This window comes from Calonectris borealis, chromosome 1 (genome assembly GCF_964195595.1).
Source record: "Calonectris borealis chromosome 1, bCalBor7.hap1.2, whole genome shotgun sequence".
In the NCBI taxonomy this organism is placed as follows: domain Eukaryota; kingdom Metazoa; phylum Chordata; class Aves; order Procellariiformes; family Procellariidae; genus Calonectris; species Calonectris borealis.
This window is the reverse complement of record NC_134312.1, coordinates 143,451,449-143,476,621: the sequence shown is the minus strand read 5'-3', so window position 1 is coordinate 143,476,621 and position 25,173 is coordinate 143,451,449. Positions and strand designations below refer to the sequence as shown.

The window sequence follows — 25,173 nt, the reverse complement described above, 5'->3', positions numbered from 1 at the left end:
CAGTAGCAGGATTTTCCAAGGGAAGCCAGTGGTCTTTCTCCTTAACTCAGTGTTATGGCTCTTTCACATGGAAGTGAGAAACTGCCTGTAACTCCTGTTCCTACCCTTGCTGAATGGGTCCTTTCAGTGGGGCTGGGGTGGTCCCCTCTCTTGCTCTTTCTCTCTCTCAAAGAGGTATCCGAGAGATATGCTGATGAGAAAGATTAGTGGCTGCCCTGTATTCTGCTGCCAGTGGGTTCAAGTTTCCAACAGCATTGTATTACCTGACCGAAAGAAAATGGAATTTTAATTATGTGGTGATGGAGGTAGAACTTCCCAAGCGTGTGAGGGAGAATTACAGTAGTGTGATGCTATAACTCCTAACTATAAAGATTATGGATTGAAAGTGAAAGGCTAATGGTCTACTTGAAATGTCAGGATTTTCTCTAATTCCCCAACCTTTCAACCTCTTTTTTGAGACCTTTATATTAGAGGCATTTTGGTTACCTTCTTTCAAACTGACAGGAATCAGTACCGAGTCCCTGGCATGTTTTTGGTCCACAGCAAATTATCTTCATCTCTTGTGTTTGTTCCATTTTCAGAAAGTCTGGGAATAGATTACCATACTAAGGTATTAACCAAATACATGGGAAAGTACTGCTGAGAAATGTTAGCAAGGAATAAATTGATTGATGGAAAATGTCTTTCCTAACTAACTCTGTGGGTTCTGAATATGAAAATAGTTACAGATTACAAGACGGTATGTGCTGATGTGCTAACACTGGTTAGGCTCATATATTTTCACAATGTCTTAACTGTTTACTTACTCTCTCCCCGTTACAGCAATGCAGGTACTATTTTTTCACTCTTTTGGATACAAAGTTAATTCCTTTCAGATAGAATGAAAGAATCTGCCTGAGCTGTCGAGTTAAATCAACAATCCTCTACTACACAGGAATTAGGGATAAACCCTTTCTTACACAGTACAAATTCTCGTTTTGATAACGCTTCTGACCTGCCAGTAAAGTGATATCACAACATTTCAGTCGCTTACCAGTCCAGAAGTTTCACTCCAAAACAATTTCACATAGGGCAAGTGTCGGTTTTTACATAATACATGGTGTAGGTTTAACCTGTGTTTCTTTAGACCATTCTCCAGGCTAAAAAGGTTCAATCCTGCAGGCACAGTTAAACATGGAGACAGTTTTCCTGCCCTGTGAACACTTTTGAAAGATGGAAGATAGTCTTCCCATGTCACAATGTCAGGAGAAAAAAGGCATGCTTTTCTCTTTCTAACCAAACAACTAAAACTGTGGGACAGGGCACAAGATGGATCTCTCTGACTGTGCACACTGCTTCGTTTTTCGCTTGCTCCATGGCTGTGTTTCGGCCTGTTCCGACTAGCACCCTCCAAGAGGAAGCCTGGGTGTGGTTTGGGGATAGATCACACCAGCAGCTGCTCCAAATAAGAGTTATAAACAAGAACGTCAACAGCCTTCACTCCCTCTGATGCACTCCAACACAATCTCACCCATTTTGTGCTGTCCTGTACCGCATGCTTACCCCTTTGCGTGCCATACACCAAGGCACGCAACACAAATCCTTCACTTTCCTGCCATCAAAACACTCTCCAGCAACTCTCAACGTGTCTCTTATAATAAACATTTTGGCTACTTAGACCTGAGAAAACACACCCAAATATAATGATATCTTGGGATCGCAGGGGAACGACAGGTTCAGTGGAGACCAGGGTCCAATGCTATGTAGGTGTGCAGTCAGCCTCCTTCAGAGGAGTCTAATCCTAATTAGGACAGACACAAAACACTCCATGCTCCAAAGCCTTCTTATTTAGCAGTTGGAATAAATACAGCAGCCAAGCTGCATCTACATACCCCATAACAGGCAGGACCTGGGTGCCTACCCAAGTCCAGGGATTCACATCCAAGAAAAATCCCCAGCTCACCAGGATTTGGTAGCTCAAAGGTGGATTGCTCATTATCCTTCTCCCTCCATCTTTCCCCCTAGAATCGTCCTATGGCTGTATGAATAGGCAAATATTTATTAGATGGAAAAAAAGAAGCCCTCTGGCTCTGAAGCTTAAATCTCTGTACCAATGTGTACAAAAATGAGACCTCTTTAAAGATCAGAGTTACTGGGATAAAGTAGACCATTTCCTTCTCTCTGATTTTGACCAGAATCCCACTTTTGATCTGAAAAGCCTTTTGTAAAAATTAACCACAACTGACAAGTTTCTGTAAGGAGTTTTCATTTTATGAGAAAATTCCAGACTAGCCTTACGTGAGGACCACACACTCATGTGGACCGAAGATGTTGATGCTGATGAATTGCTGCTTTCAGCTGTAGAATTTAATTATTCCCATTCTGTACAGCTGGTGTTATTGTGTGGTGATGTGTTTATCTTCTGACACCTTGGGGGGGAGGATTAAATGAATTTTCTACATTCACAGTGCCAAAGGGACAGTCTGAATAAGAAATGCTGCAATAAGACCTGCATGACTATGTCCTCTGGCATGAACGATGAATCCAGGTTCTTTAGATTTTGTTTTCTAGCACCACTTCCAGACTGGAAGCATTTCTTTAAAAATGTTATAGGAAAATTACGCTAAAGTTAAGCCTATTTTGACAGACGAAAGAAATTAACTAGTTTATATTGGCCGATTTCTAGCCTGTAGTCCTGAAGCTTTTCCCTTTACATTTACAGGCCGGTGGGGTCACTAATCCTACTCATTTTCAGTTTGTCAGTCAATAATCACTTACATGGCACTATGTCTTCGGAAATGACAGCTGAGACAAGATCTGATGTGCAGTCTTCCTTCCACAATGCCTTCCTAAATACAAATCTGAGGCGGGTGAAAGGACCGAAAACTCTACATCTGATAATGACACATCCACCCAGCTTGTCAGAAAGAAGGTTTGGGGGAAGTTTACAGCACTGCTCTGTGGGAGATGTCTCTGCTTCGATGGCATAATGAAGTCGTAAGAAGCAGAACAGTCCCTGCCATTGGACATTAATGAGAGTCAACATTTTTTTTCTCTAAGGCATTTCAATTGTATCACAAGCAAAGGCCATCTGGCTTAAGAATGAATATTCAGTATCTGTAGCAGAAGCAGAAATACTTGAGAGGGAAATGGTACCTCCCTGGCTTCCAGCTTGGACAGTACCCATCACTAAAACTGGTGTGTTGCACAGTTGGCTAAATTGCAATTTGATGCCCAAGCAATGCCTTTTTAGGCTATTATTATCTTAGTAATTAGTTATTGTTTACTAGTTTGGACTTTATGTCTTCAAAAGGAAGATCACTTTATGTTAAAATCTCCTAAGGGATAACATATTTCACCACACTGCAGAGAACTGTGACAGCTCGTCAGCTTTTATTTACTGAGAAGTCATAGCGGTAGAAATCAATTTATTTTTCTGAGGAATAAACATAACTTCCTTTTGCGTGTGACAGGTGCAATCCCTGTTTATTAAAAACGTAGAGAAAACATTTGCAAAATGGAAATTTAAAGAACAAGTATCACAGCAGACAATAATTTTCCTGAGAAAGAATTGAGCTGAGAAAGAATGAAACCATCACTTCTAAAGGGCAGACATTCGTTTCACAATTTTTATGACTGTCACTGGCTCCTTTAGCTTGGCCTATCTTATTTCTACAGGGGTGCCTTTCACTGCAGCTTGTTGGGGAAAAAAAACCCCAAACTAATTTGGCAGACATTTTTACTGAGCTATGTATGAAGACCAGAAGACGATGTGCCACAGTTCTGAGAAACTCAAGCTGTTAATACTTTGAGTAAATTACACGTACGTATCATGGCCTATTTACGAGACTGTAGGATTATTTGCTTGAGTACCTAAATATCTTGCGGTGGCTCTGAGGCGGATGTTGAGCCGACAGCTTTGTCTGCCACACTCAGCCGCCTCAAATAGGAGCAGCCCAGCGAGAGTGGGGTTTGCCAGGCTGCAATCCCTAGGAAGTATTTGACTTGAATGCGGCTGGGACCAGTGCTGGAGGAAATGCATTTAAAGGTAGTGGAGGCTCTGCCACAATATTTTGGAATTAAATCAAACAACATGTTGACTCTCTCCTGAGGGAATGTGATGTGATAAATCCATGATGCATTTCCCCACCGGAGCTATCTGGGCTGTGCTGGCTCTCATGAGCGCCAGGTTGCAGTGGGTGAAGCAATTTCCTGCAGGCATTTAGAAACTGCTCCAGAATACTTCAGGGTGATAAAAGTTAGTTGAGTCAATACGATTAGAGAGCTATCACCTCATTTTCACTGCATTACTACCATAATCCTAGAAGGAAGATTCATATATGTGCACTTGGGAATGAAATTCCAGGGGAGAAGAAATCCATAATACCACCTATCAGTTAATATTATCAGACAACCGAATTTTCTTGTACTTGCTTTCTTACTTTTCTCAGGTGGAATTTACCCTAGTGCACGAGACCAACACAAGACCCACCCAGGCTTGAACGATGGATACTACGGCACTCGGTACAGTGCTACTGAAATTGCCAGGCAGGTTTTCAAAGTGAGCTTGCCATGGAGCTAAACATCACCTTGTGATGCAGTTCTGCCGGAGCTGAACAGGGCGTACCTATGTGATGAAGTGCTCCTGAATGTGAGAAAGGAAGGCAAAGTCAATCCCGAATACATAAACATATCTTAAGCAATAAGCAATAAGCAAAGAATAGAAGTCGGAGCTGTAACTCAGAAGCCTAAGGGAGGATGGGAAGAGTGACAGCAAGAGTTTCCCTCTTGTTTGGCTTATGGGAAAAACACATCGAGCATTATATAAAAATGTGAAAACTTCAACCTCGGTAACCGAAGCATTCAGTTATCCAAACCTGAAGTTATTCTGACTCAAAAAGCAATTGATGCATTTGCTTTCCAGGCAGTATACACATTGCACATCCATGCTAGTCAGTATGTCTGTCCGTCAGCTGTTGCAAGGCAGAATTCCTTTAGAGCGGTATCTCATCCAAAGAATAGGCAGTGATCAGGAACTATCGTTGGCATTACTATTAGAGCTGTAAGCGTGAAACTCCCTCTCGTGATAAATCCAAACTCATTTTATGTGTGTTCAGTGACATCCCATTCAGTGTCTAAACATGGTCAGTATAACACAAAAATGTCTCCCTGGGCACACCAATAAAACTGAATGGGATTGAGCGCTATAAACAAGAGACTCAATTCTCACTCTTAGACACAGAAATTTTGTCAGAATTTTGTGGCTCTAGAGGAAATGCTGAGCACAACCTAAACATCTACATGAAACTGTTATGTTAGCAAGGTGAAGTAAGTCCAATGAAAAAACACCACCACCCAAGACTGATATTTAAATGGCAATAACAAGAGGCAAAACAAGTTTAATATATACGGTCTGGCAAAGCTGCATTCTGCTTCTTTAAGAATGCATTACATATTATGAGCATTCCTATTACAATTTTATTGCAATATTCAAGGTGTACTCAGAAGATACTATTAATTTTTTTAAATATGGGTTTATTTGTTTGCATCTTATTTTACAGCCACTCTTCCAGCCTCCAGTTTCATTTCTAAAATTAAAGCTAGTGATATTTCCATATCAAAGTTTAAAATTAATTTGCTTTGTGGGACATGCCCCTTGATCTAAAATACTTCATTTTAATTAGGACATTTAATTTTCTCTAATGGAATCAGGTTCTATTCACTTAATCCAAAACTACTTTCTGAAAGAGTTATAAGCAGTACATTTTCTCAGCACAAGTCCTCCTAAGGCTTGTCCGCATGAGGAGATCGCACCTACGCAGCTAAACTGATTTCAGATTGATCTACTTACACCACTACAAAATGTTACTGCGGTTAACCGTAACTGGGTCTGCCCCACTTCTGAATCAGTTTTACCAAACAGCTTTAAGTTTCCTAATGCAGACCAGGAATACATAATAGAAAATCAGGTACCATTACAAGTATGTGTTAGGATGAGAAAACTAAATAAAAATTGTCCCACCTCCCAGAGCACGAGTGTCTGGACCCGCACAGCCTGGAGTATGGCCACTTCCCACCACCATTTTTGTACAACTTCCTTCTTCCCTTTGCCCTCTTCTCTATAACACGTTGCGTACATGTAGACCGTGCCAGATCGTGTCTGCTTCTCATTAAGAGGACGTACAAGACATTTCCAAGGAACACTTTGCATATTCTGGCTCCGTCTTGGGGTGATGTTCTGCCCCCATGCATGCACAAAGGCACACGGATAGATCAGGGCAGAGATAATCAGTGCATGGGCACAGACAGTGAAAGGCATTCCCTTCCCTTACTGTGAGAGCTCACTCCCTCCATTTAAAATAAGTGTTTGTTCTGGGAAGGCCTGTCTTTATCAATTTTGTACATCTCATCAGCACAGAGAAATGCAATAAATACCATACATTACGATAAACTCCGAAACACCTTCAGCTCCATGCTGACTATAGCTCTCACAATGTAGGGGCACGGCAAGAAAATGATTTAAAAACCTGCATACCTTGAAAAATATCCAAGCTGTCATCCATTTGGCCACTTTTACAACCCAAGAGACATGCTTGTAGAGCTCAGTATTCACTACTCCAGGGTCTACTACATTAGCAGTCACATGGCTTCCATTTGCAGTCAGAAGATGCTGCAGTCGATAGGTAAATAACACAAGGGCAAGTTTGCTTTGGGCATAGGCTCCATGGGGTGAATACGAACATCTGTATACAGGAGAGAAAAGAGAGAGAGATGCACATAAAAATAATCAGAAGGAAAACAGAATTGCACAAACATCAACTGTACTGCATTTTGCAATATCTAGCAAACAAACAGCTATGCATTGAGTAGTTAGAAGAAACAGCTTATCACTGGCAGGTGTGTTGTTTGCTGGAGTTCTGGTGATTATTCTGTCAGACACCAAGTCTGATTTATGGCGGGGAAAAAAATTAGAATAAAATTACATGGTACCTGCCAGAATCTCTATGTCAAACTATTTAAACTAGAAATGCTGAGGCACCAATCTCCAGGATATTATCACCTAGAGGCCCTCAAACTAGTCTCCCCTTCCTCACTGCCCTCTCACCACACATACATACCCTGTTCCCACCCCATAAATCTGTGCCTGATCATACTACTCCTGGTTATTATTTGTATTGCAGCAGGCCCTACTAGTTTCTGATGAAGGCTCCTGTGTTGGGCACAGGATGAGTAAGGCAATCATTGCACCTGCCCCAGTGACACACCAGATTACGCACAGCTGAAGAGATGGATAAAAAGATGGGGCAAGGAGAGCGGTTGCAAGTGTAACCACAGTTATGCCATAAACAGCCTTTAGAGCAAAGATGGCCGGCTGGGTCTGTGCCAAACAGGAGGCGCAACGAAGGCACACAAGTACTGGGAGTTACAGCAAAACATTACGTGTTGACACTCCTGTGCACCTCTCTCATCTGGATGCTGAATCTGCCTTTCTTTCAAGTCAAACTTTCTAGGAAATGCTGATTAGTTGGGTTTCACTGCATGCAGGCAGCAGTATTTTTGTTTTTAAATAAACAGCCTAGTTCCAGGCAAATTAGCAGGTATGTCGCTTAAAATGCTCCTCCCGACTCAGCATCACTTCCACAAATTCCTACGCCATGACAGTTCACTCTTGCAATTACAATAGCCTCTCATCTAACCTTTTTTGTGCTTAGCAGAACCAAAGGTAATTCCTGGCATTACAGACAGCTCATAGGCAAAGCAGGCGGGAGCCTAAAGCAATGGGCTCCTGGGGGCAGCAAAACAGCTTTGGTCCCCACCCCCTTTGCCTCTGCCAGAGCCTGGGGAAGCGGCACTGCTTGCTGCCGCCGCCGATGTGGAGCCAGGGGTTAGGGTCCATGGGGCAGCAGCTACTGCTGGTGGAGGGAGATAGCGGGGCACGCACCCAGGAGCAGATCTCTCTTTCCCAGCTCTCTCCTTCCCCCTAGTTGTTGTCCGGCCTCTGTGACAGCCGCAGCTACAGCTCCATCCTCTACACCTTCACCCTTAGTGCAGCAAATGCCCGGGCTGGGGATGCTCCTACTCTGCTGAAAAGCCTGCCTTCGGTTTTCTGTGGTTGCTACTATGTGCAAGGTTTTTATTTCGAATGAATAGCAAATATGTCTCAGAGTTGTTCTTGTTATCTCATTCTCGTTGAATACCTTACTTATAATATCCTGTACACTTCACCACAGAAAGCCCTGAATGCTAGCAAACAGGCCGACTCTCCGCAGAGGTGTAAGGCTACTGAAGCAATTTAACTGTTCGTGTTATCCAGAAACTTAGAGACACAATGGTAAATCGTACGGCTTAGCTACAGGAAGTAAAAGACAACAGCATTGACTCTCCAGTGCATCTCCTTTCTTTTTTTCTTCTTTTTTTTCCCCTACTCTATTCTTGTTCAAGCAAATCGCAAACAAACAGGCCACAAAAGCATTATATAAATTGAGAGATAATAAAAAAGCATAGTTGATCATAAACAGCCCTTGCACCAACCAATGGCCTGAGCTGTAACACGCTCCATCATCATAAAGATATCACCTGCACCTCAGGGTAAAATGGGCTATTTTAAGAATACAGAACAATCACTGCATGAATATAAAAGTGACTTGGCATTAGTCAGGAAATTGCAGTTACGTTTTAAATTCAGTAACGTCCGTGCTCTGATCTGAGACACTCAAAATGTCACCTTATGCTTCATACATATTTCAACCCTTTTAACTTGAAGGACCAGATCCTCAGCCGCTACGAGCTTCACTTGCGCAGCCGTGCGGGGCAGAGCTTACACCACCCCTGGGAAGAAGCACTCATCCGAAGCCGCCTCCAGCAGCCAGCTGGCAGCCAACCCTGGCACTTCTCCATCGGTGCCACCATTCCCCCACCGGTGCAGAACGCAAGCTGGTGCACGGGACAAGCTTCCCGAGTTGAATTAGAGTGATTTTGTCTGGCAAGCGGCTCGCAGGGAAGCAGGGCTGGGGACTACTCGGACTTGTTCTGCCTGGGTCTAGTCTGGCCTTCAGTAACCTTCAGATGCCAGGCAGGAGGATGGTGAACGCTCCCCGTGACTTCCCATTCCCACATTTTGCACAAGTGCTGTTTTGACTTACCTTGTGGCAATGAAGCATGAACTACAAGGGCTGGATCCTCAAAAGCCTTGTACTTTGCATAGTTATCTATGTCAGAGAAACACGAGTGCTGAGAAGATATAAAAAGCTATCCAATTAGCGAGGAAGCCTTTTATATCACAGTGCAGAGATGCAAATGATTTGCAAGGCAGCAGGGAATCAGACTTCAGTAACATACTATAGATATGAAGGATATAAAATTGGATACACAGAGCAGACACTTTTGGCAGAACCCCTGCCATGACTACCTGCTCTCCTCCCATTTTTCTGTGTGCTTTGTGCTTTCCAGGAATCTGACATCAATGGACTACATAAGACAGACGAATAACCTGTGACACAGAACTGACAAGGATTTTCGTGGAACAACTGTTTTGTTTGTGAGACCCTGTCTTATTAGGTTCATGTTGTTTAAATGCTACCTTGGAAAAAAAAATCAACACTGGCTACTTGATTTCATTACATCCAGTCTTGACTTTATGCATCAGAAAAATAGGAGCACGTAGGCTCCTGTACCTGCACCATGATTGCATCTCCCATGCACATGTAGAATCACAGAATGGTTTGGGTTGCAAGGGACCTTAAAGATCATCTAGTCCAAACCCCCTGCCGTGGCCAGGGACATCTTTCACTAGATCAGGTTGCTCAAAGCCCCGTCCAGTCTGGCCTAGAACGCTTTCAATGATGGGGCATCCACAACTTCTCTGGGCAACCTGTTCCAGTGTCTCACCACCCTCATCGTAAAATATTTCTTCCTTATGTCCAGTCTAAGTCTACCCTCTTTCAGTTTAAAACCATAAAATTTATTCCTCTTAAACCTGGAATTATCTGGCTTTAAAGCCTATGCATCTAAATCTAGCCTCTCTTGGCGCTCTGTGCTCTGTATGTACATTTTCTACACTGAATGAAACCATAATTGTATACTAAATAAATTAATAATATTGACATTACATATTTCCACATTGCTTTCATTTTCTGAAGGCTCTAAAAGCCTTCTAAAATGAAAGTGCATACAAGAGGCCAACTGAAGCACAGCCCAAAGCAGAACACAGCTTACCAGCAAACTGTGCTGGCACACCAGTGCACGAGAGGTGCCTGTGACGTTTGGACCCCTGGGGACACAGGGTATCGATGCTTCACAGCAAGGCAGGCAGACTCGCAAGCAGAGAAACTCTTACCTCCTAACTAGGTGGCCAGCCACGCAAAAGACTGGTAGCTCCCAGCTACCAGTATATGTGCACACTGGCCAGTCGGCTAGAGAGCTAGGAGGTACTGGTCTTCGACTGCGCAGGGATCCATCCGAATAAATACTGCCCACCAGGCTCGAGCTATGCCAGACAGCACGTGCTGTGGTACGGCAAGCCTGTGCACGGTCAGCAGCCAAGAAAAGCGGAGCAAGAACTTGGGGGGAAGAAGACCAGTGGGAAGGACCACTCTTTCTACCACGGAAAACAGTCTCCCCTGAGGGATGCCCCCCTAGAGCATTTTGCCAAGTCGGTTCTGATAAAACAGGGCAAAGCACAACTCAATAAATTGAAACTACAGGAGGAGCTAAGGCAGACAGGATTTAATTAGCTGCTTTGAAATCTGGCCAAGAGACCAGCAATACACAAGACCTTCTTCTTCCTTTTAAAATAATGCTGTATTGATTTTATACTGATGAATAAAGGATCAGGATAAGCAGGCGATGCATTTTCTGTTCAATGAATTTTTAGCAGAAATTCTTATTTTTGGCTTAAGATTTTTGAAACATAGACTGACAAGTTTGAATTGTCATTACAAAAATTAGGGGAAGAGAAAGGGATTGTTTTGTATTTTTGCCAAAACAAAATAAGTAAGCATTCAATTCTGGAGTGAGTGAGTGCCTTGCGGTTTGCTGATTTTTTTTTTTTTAATTATTATTATTTTTTTCTTTTTCACCAGAAGCTGATTTTACCACTCATCTCCATGGTGCTGTCTCCAGCAGCAGTCTCCCTAGCATGCTGGGGCAATGTATTTGTAAAAAGTAATGAGAAGCCAAATTTCAAACTGGAGCCTGCAGTGGCTAATTAGGTGTTTAAATATGGACTCAGCTGCTATCCAAGTTTGAAAACGGGATCCATGTTTAGCACTTCCCTTGGCAGCCAGTATTACTCTGGTTTCTTTTCTGTCTGGCTTTAGTCGGTCCGTGTTCAGCAGAGGTCCCCCATTTACGTCCAGTGATACCATGTTTAGTGAAGAGCACTAAGTCATCTCGGGGTACCCACAGGGAACAGGGAAAACAAAATTGCTGCTCGGCATAGACCACTTCCTCCACACCTCCTGCGCACAGGCCCTCGCGCTGCTCTCGGCTTTTTCTCTTTCATTAACGGTTGCTTTTGCATTCTGCACACACGTGGAGGAAGCGGATGCACCCCGACTGAAAGAAGGGTGCAGTGACGGCACCCTTTCCCTTCCCCAGCGCACCTTGCTTCAACAAAAGGCTCAGAGGACCTGTGAGCGCACTGACCGACACACAGCTACGTTTAACCTGGCCGGTGCTAGCAGGGAAGTTTTCCTGATGCGGACCTCTTTCACACCGCGCTTGTCTTGCGCATGTCACCCTCCCCTCACCCGTCACCACGCTCCCCAATTTCCAGCGTGTTAATTTGCCTGGAGGGCAGAGTCCGCCAAGATCAAACTGCAGAACAACCCGATTGCTATGTGCTCCATTAAAAAACAAGTGATGCAAAACGTGGTGACATGCTGTGGTTTTTAATGAAAGGCCACACAAAATTTCAACGTATGCCGTAGGATGAAGCAGTGAATTAAGCAAAACACAGACTTGCTGTATTAAAATGACTAAAGTCTCCTAATGATTTATGTATTAATCTTGCAATACATCATCACCATTGCTTAGTCAAGAATATAAAAGACTATTATTAAACACTCATGAAGCTTTCATAGTTTTAAATTTTCTTTCACCAGGGAATGCAGTGCAAGATTTTTCAAGATTTTTGATAGATTTTGCAGTTTATTTTGAAGCAGCTACAGAAATATTTTGCAGAATATAGGTATGTCCTTTCTGGTTATCATAAGCAGTTTCTTTCTCTCTTTCTATGATAAACCAAAGCCTGGTTTGGTCTAAATATTGCTTATAAGATTTAAGCAGACCTCCTGACAGTACTACATATATTTATCCCATGAACACATTTGCTGAGTCTCATCAATTGTAATTTTCCCTCAATTAAAAAAAAAAAAAAAAGGAAAATAGAGAGATGGAGAAAAGACAGAGTTGGAGAAATTAGAGTACGAAATTAGAATACTGAATAATTTCGGTATTACCACTATTACCACTGAAAATCACCAATTGAAAGAAACAAGCATATGCATTAGTATAACAAAACTAAAATCTAAAGTGTTAATGTTTCTACTTATTCAGATTTTGTTACAGTTTTGTACAGTAGCTGTCCTGTTAGCAACTACTACTATAGGCTATCGTATAGTCACCCATTTCATACACATGCCTGGGTACTTCGGGTGTTCACTGAATAACTATACTTCTTCATGTACACTTCTTTCATATACTTGATATGTAGCCTTAAAAAATATATATATATGTACATATAACAGTCAAGGTGGCCTTAGCATACCCCCGTGTATTTGAACTTGAATATACTGTAATTTGAGTGAATAAGGACTCAAGCATTAGGGACACCAGAAGTGCCCTCATGACCCAGTGATGGACACGTTGGAAAGGAAAGCTACAAGGCTGATAATTAATGGTTCTACACAAGCTGAAAAGCAAGCTCCTCGCATCCTAGCTGGTCACACCAGGGTTACTTAAGCAGCCAGAAGCAGGTGGCACTTTCAAAGCAGCCCACCTTTCCCTCTAGTTCCGACCCATGGACAAAGACCAAACACATCTAGAAGCTTCTCCCTGCAGTGAGCCCCTTGGTGCCTCGTGCCCCCACGGAGCTCACACACAGCTCTGGCCAAAACCAGGCTTTCTCTGAAATCTTTCAACAGTGGTAAAATAGCATTTTTCTTCCTAAAATTAGAGGATAAGCATAAGGGTAGAGGCTCAGAGCTGGTAGATTCTCTCTCTCTCTAAAATGTTGGTGATGGTCTCACTGGCAGTAGCTGACTTCTTCACAAGTCAGTGACTCCTGCTTTGTGCTTAATCCGCAGTTCAGTAAGAGCCACAAGCTGGAAGCTGGGTTGTGGGTTCTTAAAGCCATGCTTCCCAACTTTCTGCACTTCACTGTACAAATACAAAGCGTTTCGTGACTAGCCCCTTGTTAGAGTTTGTAGGAAATGCAGAGTGGACAAAAAATAACTTACTGTCTTTGGAGGACTACATTTAGTGAAGGAACCTGGCAGGTCTTTGTTATAAAAATATTTATGAATTAAGCAGGGGCTTGTCATCCTGGGCATTACTGTCATCCAGATGGAATCAATGCATCATTTTTCATTTGGCTGATCCCTCCTCCTAATGGCAGGAGGTGAGATGTCAAGAGCCCTCCTGCTCACTGATTGCCTTGCTGTGTGCAGCTCCATTGCTGTGTGCTCAGCACAGATCTCAAATGTATGAAAGACAGACTCAAAGGCTGGCCTTCTAAAAGTCTCACCAAAATCAGTATCTTAAAAAAAGTCTAATTTTTCTGTTTGCATAAAATTGATGTTAATTTCAAATGTTTTTGATGATTTTAAATATTGATGGCAAGTTCAAGTTGTAATTACTGTAATACCATTCTCCCAGAAAATATATCTCTTTATAAAGAATGATATAAATTGCCTCTTCTGAAGCATCGTTTTTCTACAGTCGGTTCATATGATGCAGTGTTAAGTATTTGCTAATATTTGAAGTGGTATTTGAACATAATGGTATCACTTCATTCAATTAAAAATCTCCATCAAACAAATGAATGAGTAAATAAATAGAAGCAAGCAAGGTTTTGCATTGCTGCAGCCAAGAGACAGATCAAGGCTCCAAGACCTACATTCTGTATCCTGGTGACCCTTTGGGTGATGGGGAAACATCACTGCCACATACCTTTTAATATTATCTCTTGGATAATCTGGATCTCAGGTTACTGGAGATTGTCACACATCTTTTAAGATTATCTCTGGATTATATCAAGAAGAATTCTGAGGCACGCTCCACCCACTTGTGGAAAACTTCCTAGCTCTCCTGCAATAGAGCTTTTAAGTTGAAGGAAGCAACGGGTCTGCTTATGGTTTCTTCCACTAGAATGCACGTAGGGCCATAAAATGGCCCAGTAATAACTTGAACAATCCCAAATCTTACTTCCATTTTGATAAAATGATTTTAAAACTAGTGTAGACTTTTCCAGACTAGCTGCAGATTCTGGGCTTTTCATTCTGGGACTGGGATGGAACTGTAAGGTCTGCTTATGCATAATAAAGTGCTGCCATTTCAAATCCAGCGCAGTTCGCCTAATGTAGTTAGCAGATTTTCAGTAGACTACATGAAACGTGTTGGTGTATATGTGAAGATAATGTAAGGTTTCTTTTTGTGATGGGCTGAACCCACTGCACTGCCTTGGAGATGAGGAAGTGTTGAATGTGTCCTGCAAGTGCAAATGTTCAACACGCTGAAGGACTGGTCTGTCTTACCAGGATGAACATGGCTTGAATGTACACACAGACTGCAAAATCATTTTTCCTCCAAGGTGTCCACAAATACTATGCCATCACCCTCTGTCCACAGAAGTAACATAAGACCATCAAGTCTGGCACAACAAAATAATTTTGAAAATCAGTTTTCGTTTGTTGAAACAATCTAACAACTTCTGCTTTTTCAAAGTTTTCTTACGTAGTGAGGATATGAGTATCACAGCTTCAAACTGAGAGGTAAAACTGACTAACTCCCAGTACGTGAATTAAGACAAGGACCAAGCTCATAAAGAAAGTCACTATTTGTTAAAAACAGTCATGAGAAGTCTTCCCCTCTGTTGGAAGACAGCCAAGTTAAAGAAGAAATATGGCTGAAATGCCAACAGGTACAGGAGAGATTAAAATGTGGAAGTTTTCTGCACCCATGAAAATGACTCATAGCCCAGACACAGCAGGAAAGGCTTTTGTTCTTGTGAGACCCTACGTCACCAGTGGCCCTTGGCCGCTGTCAGAAAAGACGTGGGATTTAAATAAGCGTATGAAAGGGGCCTGTGAAGAGGGGGGTCTTACTTAAGGAACATAAACAAGTCAACTTCAGCAAACAAAAAAACCTGCTAGAAACGAACAACATACAGTGGCTCAAAGTGGTCCATAGCCAGCACTGCAAAGCAGTTATTTCAAAGTACCATAAGGGACAGTGACAGCAATCCCTTGCCCTACTGTTTAGCCTTAGAGGTGGTTTTTGGTTTTGTTTCATAAATTTCCCACTACTATGTCACCCTGGAACACTGTAAAGAGAGATCTGTAATGGAAAACCAAGCATTTCCTAAGAAGGGGCATGGCATGGCCTGGGGCCAGAGCACATGAGAGCTCTTCCACTTGCAAACACACCAGAAGCAAGGAAGTCAGGCAGCTTTGGCTTTCCAGGAAATGATGAGAAGTTTCATGTCCAAACCCTGAAAAAACAACACATGGTCACAGAGCTGCCCTGCCCCAGCCCTCACTGAAAAAAGAATTCAAAGATACTGCTGCTTTGGCAGACTGATTGATTTTCGGTGGCAATTCAGATACTGAACACCCCCTCTTTGAGCTGAGAACCAAAAGATTTTGTGCAATACTCATAATATTTTAATTTGGACATTTCTGCAGTGCCGTATTATAGCTGCCATCACTGTTAAAAGCTCCTGAGCTTCTCAGAAAGCTACTGTGAGCCACAGCGCTCCTCCGTCTCTGTCCTTCTTGGGAGGCTGAGACGGTGCTGTGTACAGCCAGCCTCCACCTCCCGTGACAAGAAATGCAGGAGAACCGCAGCACCTGACACATAACAAGAACAGAAGAAATGGATCAACAAAGCTGCAACTATATCAGACATTCTGGCAGTATTAAAACCCCTGGGGGCTATAATATTTCACTTTTACAGTGACTTATTTTATTTAGAAAGTATATTTTTCATAAACCCCACATTTTTCATAGAGAACTTGATTTAATCAAAAGACCAATTTTTCTTCACAGGTTTAAGTATTCAAATGCTGGCCTGTTTTCCTTTGAAAACAGAAGCTCTCCTTCACTGAAAGAAGTAGTTTAGGACAGGGAGCAGAGAAAAGGTTAAGAGTTATCGTTTGTAATTGCAGAGGCAGAAGTCTGCCTTTGCCTCCCGCCACTACAGCTTGTAATCCTTAATGGACATGGCAAGACCAGGGATGTATGGTTGTGAAGAACCAGGAGCAACAACAGGGCTGAACCCAGAGGGGATTTGTGGAAGGCAAGCTGATCATTTTGAATGTTTCCCTTAACACAAATCCAGGGATTTACAGGCACGTGTGCCAGCTTTCCCCAGCTACGCTAGGCAGCTCGAATGACAACTCTGCTGAAAAGCTACTGTGAGGATGGCGGTAGTTAGAGCAATTGAGAGGAATGCTACAATCATTTCAATAATCACCCAGGGCCTGAACTCCAAAGCTTTTAAGGTTCACTCAGCCTTAATGAGTCTTTTCGCTCACAGGTAGATGTTAAACTAACCTTCCCCTCTCAAGGGTGACAAGCTATATCTCTACTCCCTGTTCTCCGCAAGTGTGCTGGTTTTGGCTGGGATAGAGTTAATTTTCTTCACAGTAGCTAGTATGGGGCTATGTTTTGGATTTGTGCTGGAAACAGTGTTGATAACACAGGGATGTTTTCATTACTGCTGAGCAGTGCTTACACAGAGCCAAGGCCTTTGCTGCCTCTCACCCCACCCCACCAGCGAGGAGGCTGGGGGTGCACAAGAAGCTGGGGGGGACACAGCCGGGACAGCTGACCCCAAATGACCAAAGGGATATTCCATACCATATGACGTCATGCTCAGCATATAAAGCTGGGGGAAGAAGAAGGAAGGGGGGGATGTTCAGAGTTATGGTGGTTTGTCTTCCCAAGTCACCATTAGGGGTGATGGAGCCCTGCTTTCCTGGAGATGGCTGAACACCTGCCTGCCGATGGGAAGCAGTGAATGAATTCCTTGTTTTGCTTTGCTTGCGTGCGTGGCTTTTGCTTTACCTATTAAACTGTCTTTATCTCAACCCGCGAGTTTTCTCACTTTTACCCTTCCGATTCTCTCCCCCATCCCACCGGGGGGGAGTGAGCGAGCGGCTGGGTGGTGCTGAGCTGCCGGCTGGGGTTAAACCATGACAACAAGTCCCTTTTGCCTTCTCTGTCACACGAGTGCAGTACATTAACTTCCAAATTACCACTGAACTATCTTGCTGTTTCGGAAAACAGCACGTCTGCGAGATCCACTGTCCTGTGTGCCACAGAGAGTTGACTTCACCCACCCAACCCACTGTGCAGGAGAGGCTGAGCAGCAGAAATACCCACATATCACATACCTCCCAACACGTTGCAATTTTGAACTCATTCAGAAACACTGTGTCCTATTAAATTATTAAACATTATTAATAATCCTTTGTTAAGACCATTAATCCCTTTTAGACAAGAAGGAATTTAACATTGTGACACACAAAGTAGCTACATTTAATTTCCCTGAATACATTAAACTCTGACATTACCTTTGTGATAGTAGTGTTACACTGTGTTCCTGTTCTTCAGAAACCAATGAACCCTAGAAGTATTTTGATTAGACAGAACGAAAATACACTGATAAATGTAAAACTAAAACTTTTCAAAGTTGGTATCCTAACTTAAATATTTCTTCGTGATTGGTTGCAAGAAAGGCTAGGGATCACCTGTGGCCTGCAACAGGGATAAAACACATGCTGCATATGAACTAAAACTCTGTCTTTTGGATTGATGAATTGGTGTGCTGATATAATAGCCCATTTATTTTTTTTAAATAATTTACAGAATTTGAGATCTGTGCCTTCACCAATACACTCATTTTTCAGACCAGCAAGTCAATTTTTGCAATTAATGTTAATTGCTGCAAAAGCAGGGGATCATTTTGCAAAGCAGCAAATCCTTTTGCATTCATACAGAAAACATTTTGTAAAGGAGGACTGAAATACCCTTATGTAGCTGCATTAAGCATTTGAATACTTATCGTATAACTATAGACAGGAAAACTTGGCAACCTGCTGCAGGAAGATGTTTAACTGAATACAGCAGTTGCTGCAGTTGGTATTTGGTCCTGTCAAGGGAACATGATTAATCTTGCAAATAGAACTAGAATATGCAATAGAAGTCACTGCAGGGAAGCTGTTTAAACAATACAACTCAAGCAAAAACATATATTCCTTGAGTAAAATAAAAATCTATAATAACATGTGTCTATCTTGTTGTCTAGAATGATTACAATTTCTGTAATTTTCACAGCATTTTATTAAGCAGCAGTCCAGTGACACATTTCTTTCTATGTGACTGTGAAAGACTTCTGTACTGACTAAAATGGATTAACAAATAAAAGGGTAATATTTAAAATCTCTCCTACTTCCTCTTACAAATTTTCCTTTATTATTTAAAAATTTGGAAATAAACCAATAGTACTATGCTACTAGTACGCTACATCAGCTTCATGTTTGCTTTTGCTTGAACTGAAGATATGGTACATCCCATAAGTTCTTCCAGTCAGAGAGAATTCAGAAACCACAAGTGATAGAACAGTTGTGAAAAGGCACTGAAAGAACCAACTGGAAATTTAAAAAAATAAAAAAAAAGCTTTGAAAAAAATGTTGGCTCATCAAACCATTCTTAGTGAAAAAAACCTGTTTTAAACAAATGTCCAGCTAAAAAAAAAGTAATCTGAAACTGATGGAGATACCTTACTTCAACAGGATGACTTAGAAATTAAAAGTTTGGAGTTTCAGTTTGATCAACATTATACTTCAATTTACAAATAAATTAGAAATAAAATATTCTGAAATCACTGAAATCAATGGTTTGGGTCTGAAAAATGGATTCTTATTTTCCAGAAGTAATTTGACATATTAACTTTTCATTGCTATTCATGGATAAGATTTTCAAAATCTCAGCAATGCCGATGGGACAAAATCCTCAACTGTCTGCTCAAACTTCATACAACTTCATTTACCAACAAACATCACACGCACACAAGAAGTGAAGATGAAGGACACCACCCATCCAAGAACAGGAGGTCTCCAGGGACTTTGCTAGACAGATTTTCCCAGCAGCATGTGACACCTCCTGTTACAGCCTTACGAACTGCCTAGCAGAGGAGACGAACTGGAGCTGCCTGCCCTCCCCAGCATCCTCCCAGGTCCTGGGCAGAGCTGTTTACCCCGTTTTACACCAGCTAGGAAGCACATATGGCAGATTTTTGCAATTCCTTTCATTTAATCTCTGCTGTCTCCGACACGATTCATGCACTAGGGCTACAGGGAAAAAATACAGAAATTATCCGGGGACTGCACCAGCTTGGAGAGTTACAAAGAACATCAGCTCCTTCTGCAGTGAGAGAGCAGAGGAAAGAGAGCAGAAAAAGTGTGACTAACTGTTCCTGAATATACAGCAGACATGAACCAGAAAAGGAGCTGTGTTACTGAGGCTGGGGAGTTCATAGATCTGTGATTCACAGCATTACAGGGCCCATTTGGCATGCAAAAGGAGACGATGATGAAAGGAATAGTTAGTCATGGAGACAAAGCTAGACAGAACACACAAAGATGCTACCCCTGGGAAAGGGAACATATTCAGGTGTGACCCACAGCCTGGGAAAGGGAATAAGGTCGCCTTTTCTTTATTTTCCTTCCTACTTTGGTAGGCAGAGTACTCGAAGGAGTGCCCTCCATCCCAGCCTTGTAAGAGCACCATGAACTCCAGTGCGCTGTTCAAGCCTACCTCAACCCAAGAGGATGGCACAATGTTCTTCAAACTTTTGCTAAAACCAGACAGCCATATTCTTTCATGACCGTATTTTTTTCTTCTCTCACTTTAGAAAGTATTATTTAAGGCAGGCAAAAGAGGAAAAAAGGACATCCCAGCTATGCTGTTGAGTGCACCGTGTACTACCCTCAGCATGTAATTGCTGAAATCACCACTGTTGAAACGCTTGCAGATAGCGTTTGTGTTAAACTTTCACCTCCTTGAAAACAGTCGTATTCGAAGTAGGGATGAAGGAGAATGATTTGCCTTAGGGATCCCCTTGTCGACTCATGTGATTGCTGTTGAAAACGGTCTGGATCTAAAAGACCACAAAGGTGTTTGATGTTCTTCATATATCCTTCAGCAAAAGAACTGGGAGAACAGTCATTGCTCTTGTGCGTTTGCATTTTCAATAACACACATGAAACAAGCTATGCCCTGCCAGTTTGGAACAAGCTCTGTCCTGCCTTGATGTACCCATGCCATGTCTCTTTTACTGGTGTGTGTGAAGAGAATGGGCAGGAAGGGGTAGAAATGACATTCATAGGGGAGAAACAGGACTGGGCTGGGGGAAGATAAGAGGAAGATAAATGGAGAGGAGGAAATGAACTGGTGGGTGGAAATAAGACACCCCCCCAAAAAAAAGAGGAAAAAATGATGAGATAGTAGAGGGAAAAGGCAACAGGACAAAAAAGCTCAAAAGACACAGGTGAAGATGAAACTGTGAACATAGAAATCAGGTAGGCAGGCATGAAGAGAGAGATAACAAAGAAAGAAAAATAATGTAAAAAGCAAGAAAAATCAAGAAAAAATTAAATTAACCCTCCTGCCAGAAAAGAGCTCAAAAGAGAAACATGGGATAAATCAGATTGGTAAGATGGCAGAAAACAAACCAAAGAGGAAACGCGGAAGACAGTAACACAAGCTGCATTTAATACTGTTCATGGGACAGACCTTACAACAATTGTTTTTTATGCTGTTGCCCTGTGGTCACTGTGACATGGATGACTTCTGGCTTCAGAGCAGAACTCTGAGCAGCAAGTACAAGCAATGGGAGCAACAGCCACAACTGCGACTGCCAACCCAGAGCCTCCTGAGTGGGAGAATGATCCCATAGAAAAATCCGTGGTAAAGCAGAGAACTGAGCCTCACTTTACTGTCTCCTTTATGTCAAGACAGTCTTCTGCCTTTCCCTCTCTGTTGCGTTTGATGGATGGATCCCTCCTCCGCCACCATCACTCACCTCCAGTTTGGACACTAGCCCAACCAAAATCTAGGAATAACGGGACAAGAGCACGGTAAAAAATTCAGTCTGCTGCCACTGGTAATTTTTCCAGCACAGAGTACGGCCCCCTTTCTCCACTGTGAATAAACGACTTCAAATTGTTTTGCTTCCTCCCTGCAAGGTTAGGACTACCTGCCAATCTGGAAACGTACACACAAATTGTGAAATGAATTATGGCCAGCTAGTGCAACTCAAAATAAGGAAAAAGCCAGTATAAAATTTTTAGAAAGATTTCCCATTCACACAAGCGGCAAAAATGAGGGATGGCATCACTGGGAAACTGTGGCAATTCATGGAACACTATCATATCACAGCACTCACCATGGGTGTCTTTACCGCATCCATTAAAGCTCTTAAATGCTGCTCTGAATCACAAGGCACCTCTGAGGCCCCGTGGTATAGGCAATGCCTGTGTATGGTACCCCGCAACAGTCCTCCAGGGTTGCTAAACCACCCGCTCACGCTGTAGGCACACACTCAAACACACAAGCGATCTCACTGGTTTTAGCAGCACTGTTTATGCGATAACTAACTATTCGCCTGAGTGGGGGCTTATCGGCAGTTAGGCTAAAAAAAACCCCAGGAGTATCTTCTTCTACATGAAGCAATAAAAGGTTTGGAGCGGAATCCACAGCCCCCTCTGGGTCCCACCGGTGTGCCTGTATGCTCAGAAAGCAGGCACCGCTGCTGCCCCCGAGCAATTCAGAGCATTTGCAATTCAGAGCAGGCAAAATCAGCCAGAGCCTGTTGTCCTTTATGGCTCTTCTTACACCAATAAAGTTGAAATGTAAAGGGCAGGGTTTGGCGCAAAAGCTGCAAGTAAATCTCACTGGTATATTATTATTTTTTACAACAGATCAGTCGTGTTCATGCTCAACCGTAACTTTCCTAACTGAAATATTTCTGGTGCCTTTAAAATATGAGTTAATAATGATGAATCACAGGTAAGGATGATCCTAAATTAAAGAGGCACAGTACAAGGCCTTGCTATAATCAAGGAAACTATTAACTAGAGACACAAAACAGCCACACTTAATTTTGCATTCTGCCCTTTAGCCCAAAGAAATACTAATTACACTCCCCTTAGCCCCCTTGCGTGGTGCCATCCAGCGCATGCCCATCAGAAACAATGAATACATACATCAAGTGAAGAGTAAGGGTAATTTCCTGTGGTTGTTTTACGAGCAAGAGATTAAACTGCCACTACCCTGCAGAGTTTAAACAATGTGCTTGTAATAAAACTGATGCCGTAGTATGTAATCAGAAGTCAAACAGAAAGTTTGACATGCTTAATGCAGCATTCATATGTAAAATGTCTGCAGTGGAAACAGCCCAGCTCTCTAATTTCAGTCTTTGTTCCAAAATGAAACCTCGGGCCAGGTGCCTCTGAACACGTGCTGAAGTCCCTGTCAAAGGACGGAGAGGGAATTTCTCCATGGAAATGATGCAAAACTCAGCCTGGCTGTGTGCAGGCAGAAATGCTCTGGAGCCCATCAGAAGACAGGCTCTGTTTGAGCCTGTTATAAGCACGTAGTTGCCACACGTGACTGCATGGGGAAATTTTGAAATGTATCTCAGTTAACCTGCCCATTCCTCAATTAACTGAACAACTCTACACGGTTCCTTTATGACACCAGAGACATTTGATGTCTTCCTAATGTTAGCAATATCCCACAGACGTTCACCCACAGTTTTCCTAAATGCAAGCAGTTGGACAGAATACGGCCATGCGTTTCAACCCATCTTACTGGGTTAAAAGCCCAGGACGGCCGCGCACTTGGATCTCAGCAAGCTCTCAGGGAAGCGCAGGGGGTGACCCAGACAAGAGCCAGGGCTCCAGCACTTGCAGTGGATCACCAGGCTGATGTGTGAGAGGGCAAGCACCACAGGGAGGGGAGGGATGACTCAGCCCGGGGACGGGAGGCAGGCGGGGAAGCTGGAGAAGGGCTGTGAGGGAGGCAGAGGTGGGGGACCAGAACGCCAGGAGCGGTGCAGGACAAGGCGGCGGCCAGAGGCGGAGGGAAGGGAGGATGGTGTGCCAGGAGCTGCAGGCCAGCGGGCAGAGCTGGCGGGGAGGAAGGAGCAGCAGGCAGCGTGTGGGCCGGGCGAAGCTGCGAGGCAGCCGGGCAGGTGGGGCCAGCTGCCCCCCCCAGGGCCAAGTCAGCAGCCCTGCGCTCAGCAGGCGGGGAGCTAGTGGCCACAGGCATCTGTCTGCGCCCATCTGAGGGCACGATCAGGGCCTCTACGTATGCATTCACTTGAGGACAAAGTCTATTAGCATTCGCCCAAGCCATTTTAAAACATCCCGGTTATTGAGAGTCTCGCTGGTTAGGCAGTGAGGAGTCCAGGCTCTGCACCACAACCGTCACCGCAGTGTAAGCATCAGAAAGGAAGCCAGGCTTTCAAGGTTCGGAATAAAAGACTCAGTTTACAAGGTTATAAATTATTTGTATCTTTGACTGAAGGCTGCAAGCTTTGCTCAAGTCTGAAAGGTATTTAGCAACTGCTTGAGAATCACTGTTCATTAAAAAAGATAAAAAAATAAAGGCAACAACCCCCCTCCCCCCATTCAGTATTTGATAACAATTCTCTTGGAGTTTAGTCTGCACACCCTTACTGCAGATCAGTGAATAACAAAAATGGATCGGTACCTGCTTTGTAAGTCATTCAGGTGCAATTTGCCTACATAATGGGTGGCTGATGAGACAGTGATGATCCTAGCGTTGTGACTGTGCGTTCCTGATTGCTTCAGCGTATCCAAGAGGAGGTTAGTCAACAAGAAGTGTCCCAAGTAGTTCAAGCCGAAGTGCTCCTCAAACCCATCCTCCGTCTTCCTTTCAGGGACCAGCATCACCCCAGCTGGAGGAGAAAGTAGAGGTAAAACCTGTTGATTTATTTCAGAGAAGGAGCAAGCTAGGAGCACGGATCTCCTGCTGCAGGGTGTAAACACAGCATTTAGAGCAATGAGTGATTGGTGATGGCATGTGAAGTGTAAAGCCGGCACTGATTGATTCCTGCCGAGAAAAATGTCAAAACCCCCACTTCAGTTCGTTTATCCAGAAAACAGGTAGACTAACTCCCTCCCTCTCTCCCTCCGTGCAGAATTGTGAGGATAAGTGAGTTCATTTGTGAAAAGTGTTTTGAAAACATTGGAAGTTGAGTTAACCCATTGCTGTCGTGCCAGAACTCAATGCTGCAGATCCACAACAACAATTAATCCATCTACAATAGGTGGGAGCTGTGTGATCCCAACAACATTCCCTCCATCAAAGAGCAGTGGAGGCAAGACCAGGCTAAGCAGCAGACCTGCTCTCCCAGACGGCTTTCTGCTGAGTCCTGGCTGGAGTTTAAAGATCTGTTGAGTCTTTGTCTGAAATCTGCAACTTCTACCTCACTGGTGCGTGTGAGAAAAGATGTAGTAAATTTACCCAATATATCTTAATTACTGTGCTTACAAGCAGCTGCATATTGAAATGAATTTTTGAATGCTTATTTTGGCAATATTTTTGCATATATTTCTAAAAACCACAATTTTCAAACTCAGTGCCTAAAATAAGTATCCACATCCCTAGCACACAATGTTGATTTCAGCATCGTGCAGAGAATCCTGAGCTCATGCATAAACTATATCGTGTACTGAGGCTGTGTGGGAGATAGCTATCCCGTTCAATTATAATGTGTACTTGAATGTTATAAATTATTCTTAGTTTATTAAAATTTAATTATCGTACAAGTGGACCTGACCTTTGTAATTTACATGTAGATGGACGTGGCTCATGGAGGATAATGTTGAATAATAAGAAACATGGATATGGTACAGCAGAAAGGCCACCTCTGCTCACA

The 25,173-nt window shown here is 43.0% G+C and overlaps 1 protein-coding gene across 2 annotated transcripts in view; it reads right to left on the bottom strand.

Moving 5' to 3' along the window:
- The window catches only part of DHRSX (dehydrogenase/reductase X-linked), a 168,522-nt gene that overhangs the window by 23,199 nt on the left and 120,150 nt on the right, over nt 1-25,173 (bottom strand). For both annotated transcript variants that reach the window (XM_075133966.1, XM_075133975.1), the window contains 2 exons: nt 23,982-24,189; nt 6,515-6,722 (listed from right to left, as the gene is read on the bottom strand). In XM_075133966.1, the coding sequence (XP_074990067.1) occupies nt 6,515-6,722; nt 23,982-24,189 (416 nt within the window). The remainder of the gene's footprint in view (nt 1-6,514; nt 6,723-23,981; nt 24,190-25,173) is intronic.